General features: G+C 39.4%; 2 protein-coding genes across 2 annotated transcripts in view; both read right to left on the reverse strand.

Moving 5' to 3' along the window:
* Nucleotides 1-10,000, reverse strand: part of LOC138011857 (uncharacterized) — a 330,121-nt gene that overhangs the window by 248,391 nt on the left and 71,730 nt on the right. The gene's annotated exons all lie outside the window — the stretch shown is intronic.
* LOC138010128 (craniofacial development protein 2-like) lies at nucleotides 2,324-2,896 on the reverse strand. Its single transcript, XM_068857081.1, has one exon. It carries the CDS (start codon nucleotides 2,894-2,896, stop codon nucleotides 2,324-2,326), a length of 573 nt encoding a protein of 190 aa, XP_068713182.1.

The raw sequence follows: 10,000 nt of genomic DNA on the forward strand, positions 1-10,000 counted from the left end.
TAGTTTATAGCCAGTAGGTAACGTAATGTATTGCCAGTCGAAGTTTTTAAAGTAGTTTATTAGGTATTAGTGTCGAATAATGTCTCTGTAGATAGTAGGTGTTTTTGTTCCGTAAGTCTGTACGTATTGTTGTACTGTTTATGAATAAAATTTAAAAAAAAAAGAAAGCAAAGGAAGAGAGATAGGAAGCAGCGGTTTTGCAAGGAGTTAATGAAGAAAAGGTATTTGGAGTGGCATAGAACAGTCACACAGACATGTTTACCTTTAAAAAAGGTGAAACCTGAGTTACTACTCTCGCAAGAACCGATTGAATGCTTTCCAAGAGAAAGATCCTGGTTGCTCGGAACTACGATCCAATTGGCTTTGCATCCGCATTTCTCATCAGAGCCAAAATAATAAGACTACAGGAGATGTGGGAAAAGAGCGTCGGTTGGGACATGAAATTACCCTCGGAAACTCAACAATAATGAACCAACCTGTTTCAAGAAATGATGAGCCTCAATTGCACAAGATTCGAGAGATGTCTTACACCGCCTGATGTAGTTGGCCGCCCTGTATTGTGTTTTGTCTGATGACATTGAAGACGAATTCGGTTACTGCGCATATGCACGATGGCAGCTGTCAAGTGGAGAGTACGACGTACAATTCATTGCAACAAAATCTAGGGTTCCACCCCTGAAGAAATTGACCATACTCGGCCTGGAGCCTCAGGGTGCAGTCTTAGCCTCCCGACTGTGTAAGACCATATGATTGTGGACGAATCCAAGAACGTTATTCTTTTCCTGGATAGCAAGATAGTTTTTTGCTTGGATCAGTAGCGAGGCTAAGAGGTTTAAACCTTTTGTATCAGTCAGAGTTGGTGAGATCCAACTGGACTTTGGCCTGTAGGGTCTTGAATTTGTCACGTTTAGAGACGGAGGACGGATTGTTTTGCCACTCAATGAATAACCTGCGATCAGGCCCATTTTTAGCTTCGCCCATATGTTCTCTTATGTCGTCGCTCGCTAAAATTGGGCCTGACCAAAAGTCTCTCAATAATTCCGGACGGTCGGCCAAATTTTGGCCGACCAAACTCGTGATCTGATTGGCTGTTGAAACGCCGGAAGTGAAAATGCCATCGTGATTGCGCGGAGCTCTCGCGAAGTCCTCGAGACTAATCCGCCATAAGTAGCTATAAGTGTACGAAAAAATTTGCTCCCTTTTGTTCTTACAATGCCGTGGACAGTGCAACTTGATTTTATTTGTATAAATGGAGATATGCCATCTGAAACATCTCATAACTTGTCCAGAATCGGGTTTGAATATCTGGAACGAGTTAAATTAGCGATTCCGTTGTCGAGCTCTGTGGCCATATGGTTGAAAGTACTTTGGCACAAACCTCCCTGATTTTTTGAAAGCTAAATAGCTGGTTCTTTCAAATGACAATGAAAGCCGATGCATATTGGTTTCCTGGATGAGACAAGGGACATATATATCAACAGGAGGAGATGCTGATAAAATCGCAAGTTTAGTTACACGAATGCATGTTTTGAATATCTGTGTATCAAACGGCTTTATTTATTTACTGTACATGACACGGTTTGTTTGCACACTTCATAATATTTCCAGTTGATTTAACTTAAAACTCGCACTCCAGAAACTAAAATGACATGTTTCCAGAGAGATCAATTGCACAGCAATAAAAGAAACTTTGCGAGTGCATCTTACTGTTCGTACTCCATCAAAAAATTAACAGCAAAACCTATCATGATTTTACTGCGCGCAATTCTAGAAATACACTGAAACTGATCATGAAGGTATTACCCGAATAAATCACCAAAGAAACCTTCATGGGCAAACACGTTAAAGGAATAATGTATTTCTCTTTTTTTTTTTCTTTAAAAATCTATTGCCAAACCGTCCAACGACAAAATGCTAGGTTATCTCAATTACAAATTAAGATGTCAAGCTTAAATAGGATGCACATTCAGTGAAGTTCGGAGGGAGAATTACACCGGCCTTTGCCGCAATATAGCGGTCGAAAACATTCCCCATGCTTTATTTGTTTTTTTCTCAAATTAAAGCCTACGGTAACTTTCGAATTCGTTTATAATATTCCTCCCACGGTAATTAACTCTGGTCAAAACAAAATAGCGTGAATCTGCCGTCCACGCGTGTATTAGTGTAATGGAAGTAAATGTGATTGGCCGATGAAGGACATGTCAATCAATCAAAAAAAGTGGGCGGAAGGAATTTCGAAGAGGAATTTGGTCAGGCTCTATTTTTCGTTTCGCCAACTCCGCATTACGTACCACGCGAAACTAAAATAGAGCCTGATCGCAGGTTACTCAATGAAAGCCTTGTTCTTAATATGGAAGACATCCTTGATCTTCTCGTCATTCTCGTCAAACCAAACTTGAAACTTTGACAGGCGGAACGGATTTCCCAGACCGGCGACATTGTATGAAGCTCTAACAGTCTTGGGTTGCTTTCTGTGAGGCCGTGCAATGTGTAGCAAGAGTACAGTACGGACCAGTCTGTGGTCGGTCCTGCATTCAGCACCTCTCATGGCACGGGTCAAGCGGACGTCCCTAATGTCACGTTGGCGTACTATGACGAAATCAATCATGTGCCAATGTTTTGACCTCGGGTGCATCCAGGTGGTATTATATTTGTCTGCCATCCTGAAAAAGGTGTTGGTGATGCACAGGCTGTGTTCGGCATACTTTTTGAGGAGCAGTAGGCCGTTGTCGTTGACCTTACCTACTCCGTGTCTACCAAGAACGCCTTCCCAGCTGTTATCGTCTTTTCCTACCCTGGCATTGAAGTCTCCGAGAATGATAAGTTTGTCACTTGGGGGAGTTGACCTGATCACCTGGTCAAATTGTTCATAGAACTGCTCCTTAGTACGTTTCATCTGGGCTGGTGAGGGTGGCAGCGTATACTCTGATAACTGTGGGGTATCTGATCTTGCTGAGAGGGATGCGCACTTTCATGAGGCGTTCGTTGATTCCAACTGGCAGGGCTGGTGTGTTCTTCAGCAGAGCTGTTCTGATGGCAAACCCGACGCCGTGAATCCTGTCTTCTGCTTGCGGCTTTCCTTTCAGAAGAAGGTGTATCCACCTCCCTCTTCCTTCAGGGACACTTCGTCAGCAAGACGAGTTTCGCTAAGTGCAGCGATGTCTATGCGGTATCGTTGGAGTTCTTTCGCGACAAGTGCTGTTCGTCTCTCTGGTCTCAAGGTGCCGGCTCTATCCAAACGTGTTCGGACATTTCAGGCTCCCAGTGTAAATTTCATTTTTTTCTGCTGAGACATACAGCAACTCGAAAATGGGCTATTCGCTGGATACGTGTGGACACAAGCTGTATTGGAAAAAAATAATTGCGGATACAAAAATTTCCAGCTGTGTGGACGGGCCTAATTCGCAGAGAACGGTAAAAAAGTGTACTAAAAGACCTAAAACGCTTTCCGCTCGTGCAGCACGATTATTTTTCCTCGTTGAACCCATAATGTTCATTTGTAACGTGGCATTACTCCACCCATCCACTTTGCGAAAACATCGTAATATTTAACGCTGTGAAAGTAAGAGGACTTCTCGGACAAATGATAAAGACGCGACTGTCCTTCACAATAATTATCCCACAACCAACGGCATCGTGCGCGTACAACAGTCATCGCTCATTTTCTATATTTTCTTCAAGACTCTTCTTATTAATCAAACACTAGAACACCTCTGCTTTATTCCATAACTCGGAAGGGCATGAAATGATCGCGAAAGATGACACAACGGTTTAAAGATATAAAAATTCCCTTTTCGTTTTGAAAGAGTTTTTAACTCAATTGTTACACCTGTCTGCAGTATTTTGCTACGATCTTGCTAATAAAAATTCGTTTTATTAACTCTCCGAACTTTTCTTGTTTGCCATTCAAATATAGAAATATGTTTGGTAAATTTAACTTTAAACAACAAAAACAGAAATAAAGTTGAAAATCCGTATTGTTCACTGGGTTTGCTGCAGCAAACCTGATCATCATGATCTTTTAGTAGTCAGCGGCACCAAATGAGAATATAGTTCAAAACCACTTTAACTTTGCATTGTTAAACGTATTTTGGTATTTAATCGGTAGATATAGGCATATTTTTATCCCCTAAATGTTTTTTATCCGTTCGGATTTCTAGCTGAAAGTCTAGTTATCCGAAAATTATAGGGACCAAAACTTACCTTTTCAAATATTTCAGCCAGAAAAAAAGGCTCCCGAAAATTCTAGGTGACCTTTTTTAGGGTAAAAATCCGTTAAAAATGGGCAATTATACCATTTTTTAGATGTTCGAAAATCCTAGGACACTGAGACAGGCAAGCAAGAAATTTTAGAACAAATGTTCCGAAAATTCTAGATCTCAAATCGTCTTCCGAGCAGATATTTTCCGAAAATTGACGTTGGGTGCCCCTGAATAGTGTGTCTGGCAATTTTGGTAATCCAAGTAAATCTAAAGTAGGTTCTTTTTGCCAATTTCAAGAACGTTGGATGATATAAGGATCTTACTCTCAAATTTTGACCAAGGTACCGCACACTATGGGATAAGGAAAACAAACTTTAGCGTGAAATGCATGTGCGACAAGACCCAATTGCACTTGTGTTTACGATACTGTCAACTAATAAGTTTCGAAGACGAATGATAGTTAACTTACTATTTTTTAAACAACTATGGAAAGACCTAGATAAAAGGATTCCATACTTTATCTTTTTTACCACTTAACCAGGAGATCTATAGAAATTTCCATAAACAGGCCTGGATAAAATGTGATCCCATACTTTCAACTTTTTACCACATCGCTAGCAGATCAATGGAAGTTTCCATGAACAGGCCTGAATCAAATGATCCGATACTTAAGCTTTTTTAGCACTTTAGAAGTAGATCTATAGACATTTCCGTAAACAGACCTGGATAAAATAATTCCATACTTTAACTATTTGCAACATCGCTAGAAGATCTCTAGAAAGTTATATGAACAGACCTGGGTAAAACATGATGCTGTACTATAAATTTTTACCACATAGCTAGCAGATGAAGTGAAGTGAAGTGAATATATTAGTCTCTCCCCTCGGGGCTTCTCAGGACCAATTTACAATGCTTTGTGGGGGACTTTAGCCAGACTGCTTATTACGAAGTCTACAATTATTTTAGGAAGCGAGAGATGGCTCTGTCCAGATAGGTCAGACTACAACACCAGGGACTACGTCCCCTACTCTTATCGAATAGTGAGTGGCTTCTTGAACGTCCCACACTATTTAATTTGCAACAAGGGCTATGAAACGGGACCTCCGGTTTACAGTCCTTATCCGAGAAGACTTGAAAGTCTAACCATGTGCAGATGTAATTACAAAGTTATTTTAAGACCCTGAGTGAGGGTCCGGCCGGAGTCGAACTCAAGACCTACCGCATTGCAGCCCGGCGTTCAACCAACTGAGCCACCAGTGTGCGGTGGAACAGGCTTGGAACAGGCCTGAATCAAATGATCTCATGCTTAAACTATTTATATTACAACATCGCTAGAAGATCTACAGAAATTTCCATGAACAGACCTGGATAAAATATGATGCCTTACTCTAACTTTTTACAACATCGCTAGCAGATCTATGCAAATTTCCATGCACAGGCCTGGATCAAATGAACCGATACTTCAGCTTTTTACCACATCACTAGCAGATCTATGAAAATTTCCATGAACTAACCTCGATCAAATGATGATCCCATACTTTAGCTTTTTGCCACTTCGCAAGTAGATCAATAGAAATTTCCATGAACATGTGTGGATAAAATCCCATACTTTAACTATCTACAACATCGCTAGCTGATCTATAGAAATTTCCATGAACAGACTTGGATAAAATATGTGCCTTACTTCAACGTTTTACTGCATCACTAGCAGATCTATGCATAGCAATTTCCATGAACAGACCTCGATGAAATGATCCCTCTCCTTTTTTTCACATCACTAGCAGATCTTTGGTAAAAAGACAGAGGATTTCGTTGTTTGTCTGAAGCGTTCCTGTACACTGTTTCAACGATCAGAGAACTTTGGTACTGTTTTGGATGCCTTTAGGTTTAGAGTCTTTAAATTGAATTTATGTTGTTACAGAAAGAAATAGGAAAAGGAAAGCAACGGGTGCCCCGCTGAGGGAGTGTGTTCTTCTCTGGTAGTTAGCACTCCTTCTAATGAAATGCTGCGGTTTCCTTTAGTTTCATGAAGACTCGTATGAAAGGGTCCGGTGGGACGCACCTGGTTGTGCCACCTTAAAAATGACCCACATGTCTTGAATACTTAGCAAATTCATTCAGCGGTTTTCGGAGAGTGCAGTTGTCTCTTGAGCATCGAACTTAATTGGACTGCCTTAGCACCTGACAGCTTGTTTTCGATGTTGTATTTGATTTCTATTTACTTTTCGACGAATAACATTCAACTAGGGCAATATTTTTTTCAAGGACAGCTGCGAAAGTAACTCGGTGCTAAAAGCATCCAAATATCTTATATTCATTTCTTCGTTATTCCTGGGGTCTTTCTCTTTTAATCGTTGGTTTTTGGCGAAAATGTAAAGGCTGGTCGCAGATGATGTACACCTGTGTGAGAACAAAAATGTCTGCAAAAGAAAAAAAAAAAACTTCATGCTTACATACGCACAACACGCGAACGTTTCGAAAACGCTTAAAGTTCTTAGCTTTGTATCTCAATTTAGAGTTCTGGGCCCGGTTGTTCGATTAACTAATCCAGGGCGATCGTAAACTTTTGTTTCATGTTTTCACGTTTTTGGTGAAAGTTTCTTTTGCCGATTTTTGTTTTTCAAGATTGACTTCTTTTCATGTAATGTTTCGGCGAATTTCAGCGTTGAACAATATGTGGGAGTAGAGAAATAAATACCTTGGTTAATTTTTAGTCTGGTTTAGCGCTAAGCGTCTTTTGAACAACTGAGCCCTGGTTTCCAGCCTTACCATCCTGTCCTTTTCGTTCAAATTTTGCTCAATACGTTTCCTTTAAGAAAGATATTTTCATGTTGCAAGTGTTTGAAAAAGATATTACAGGTGTCCTTTCCACCGATTAGTAGTCATTTGTAATTGTCAAAAAGCTCAAGAACATTGCCAAAAAGCGTTTATCACATAATGGGAAGTGAAAGCTATTGAACAGTGCATGGGCCAAAAGTTGTGTTCATGTTGCTTATATTTAGAATAATGTGCTTTTAAAAAAGTGGTCTGTTCAACAATCCGTTATGGTTTTTACTTTACTTAAGTATATCTTCAAGTACTATGTTTTGAAGAAACAACCTTCTTAGATTTTGTTAGAGGGCTAATTTTAGACTCTTCTTAGGTTTTTTTGCAATTAGTTAAGACTTTTATAATCTTTTTAGCTCTCTACGGAAAGTAAATACACACACCGATAGCAATTAGCAAAGTTTAATATGAAGTTTCTTGTCTACATTAAACTTAAAAAGCAGAGCTAAAGATATGTACATTTTTTATTTATTTTTTCCTTTTTGTTTAAGGTTTAGCTTGAGTGTAAAATAGCCTATAGGAAAAATACGTAAAACAAAAACGCACCACCCCCACCCCACCCCCCCCCCAAAAAAAAATTTATATATATAAAATAGAAAGTATTATTAAGGAAGTGGGAGGCACGGTGGCCTCATGGTTAGTGCGCTCGACTCCGGATCGAGTGGTCCGGGTTCGGGGCCTGGCAGGGGACATTGTGTTGTGTTCTTGGGCAAGACACTTTACTCTCACGGTGCCTCTCTCCACCCAGGTGTATAAATGGGTACCGGCGTAATGCTGGGGGTAACCCTGCGATGGACTAGCATCCCATCCAGGGGGGAGTACAAATACTCCTAGTCGCTTCATGCTACAGAAACCGGAGATAAGCGCCGGCCTGATGAGCCTTCTGGCTCGTAAGCGGAGACTTTACCTTTACCTATTATTAAGGAAATGAAAATATCACAAAAATAGTTTCAAACATCAGATTGAACATCGGCGATACCAAGCCAGGTAATGAAGGCCTCTTGATTTTTAATGCTAAAATAAACTGGAAATGGGAACTAGATGGCTTGTGCAATGTAATTTAATTTAAAGAGTACGAGTGGACAAAATAAAAGCGAAAAGGTCTTAGAGAGTTTTTTCCCCCTAATGCATATGACATCAATTTTAAGCTATTGTTTGTAATTAATGGTGTATTAATTAAGAATACGCCCTCGTTACTTATATGGAATCCAATCCTTCTTTAATTGCACCTTCCTTTATTTGAGTAACAGTTTTAGGTTTCGATATGTATCTGACGTTTTGAGACAGTACGGCTATTGTTAGTTCGCTTTTCCTTTAAGATTAGAATTACTCACGTTTTTCGATTTCGCATGTGATTCATTTTCATTTAAGAATAGTTGACGATTATTTACCGAAATGGAGATCAATTTCCACCACTTTTACCGACACTGAGGGGAATAATTGTTTTAGTATGTACCACACAAGTTATTGCAACAGTTTACTATATGGTTTGCCGCAAACACAGTTGTCTAAGTTACAGCGAGTCCAAAATACAGCTGCGCGCCTTATTTGCAATGTTTCCCGCTTTGATCACATATCGCCGGTGCTTTTCAGGCTTCACTGGCTGCCAGTGCATTTTAGAATTAGATTTAAGATATTAGTAATTACATTCAAAGCTATTCATGGGCTTGGGCCGGAATATATCAATGATTTAATTGGTGTTAAGAGTGCATCGCGCTATTCTTTGAGATCAAACAATGAGCTTTTCCTTGAGTTGCCACCGGAGAGAACTAAGAGAACATTGGGGGACAGGGCTTTTTGTGTTGCCGCCCCAAAGCTATGGAACTCGCTCCCCAGTAAAATTCGCAACAGTGGATCTTTGAACAATTTTAAGAATATGTTAAAAACGCATTTTTTTAGGCTCGCTTTCATACTTACGATTTAATAGGAATTAATTTTTAATTATCCATATATTTGCATTTAGCTATATTATCTAGTTTTTTAATTTTTATTTATCTATTTTTATTGTAGGTTTCATTTTATATTGTTGTGCTTTTTAGTTTTTTAATCATTGTAATGCGCAGGTGATCATATATTCATGTAATCTGCGCAATATAAATGTAAATTATTATTATTATTATTATTATTATTATTATTATTATTATTATTATTATTATTATTATAATCAGCCGAGTTTATCGATAAAATTTGCTTCTCGGTAACGGAAGCAAAACGGCAAGCCCTTGTTCGTTTGGTCAGAGGTGAATAGTCACAATGTCATCATGCATAAAACTTGCAAAATCTTTTTTCACCCATCTCTTTTGAAACCGTTAGATTTTTGCAATGAATTTTATTTTCTAGTTGAGCAATTAGTCAGACTTGCTTTAAATTACTTCACTATCTGCCGTTACTTAAACACTTAAATAAGTGGCCGCAACTCTGCGGAAGCTTGTTATCCAGAACTCACCTGCTTCCAGTTGATGAGAGAACCTTTTAGTGTAAATGACTGCGCATACAGTGAGTGTGGGCCGGAAACAATTATATTACTTTGTTACATCTCTCAGATAGTACGCGCGCTGTAATTGGCTAAATTAGCGGGCCGCATTCTACAGTACGGCCCGCTGTACGGCCCGCTAAATTTAAAATTTCGACAAAACATCATCTAGCGAGTTTTTCATGTCATTTCTGTTGCATAAACTTGTACTGAAAACTGTTTGAATCTTGCAAGCAACTATTTCAAACTTAACAGCCAAGAAGATTTAGTTTTTGGGATTTTGGCACGGCATTCTTTGTGGCAGTTGAACCTTCCGCTTCACTTTGACTAGTTTCCTTGCCCGCGCGCCGGTTAACCTCAGAGATATAATAAATATCTTACTAACCTCGTTTTCTCGGTCCGTACTGTAAGTTACGGATCCTCGTTTTTTCACGTTGATTTATGGCCCGCTTCGCGCTTGGGCCATAAATCAACGGGAAAAAACTCGGTCCGTAACTTA

The sequence above is a fragment of the Montipora foliosa genome, chromosome 7, assembly GCF_036669935.1.
Source record: "Montipora foliosa isolate CH-2021 chromosome 7, ASM3666993v2, whole genome shotgun sequence".
In the NCBI taxonomy this organism is placed as follows: domain Eukaryota; kingdom Metazoa; phylum Cnidaria; class Anthozoa; order Scleractinia; family Acroporidae; genus Montipora; species Montipora foliosa.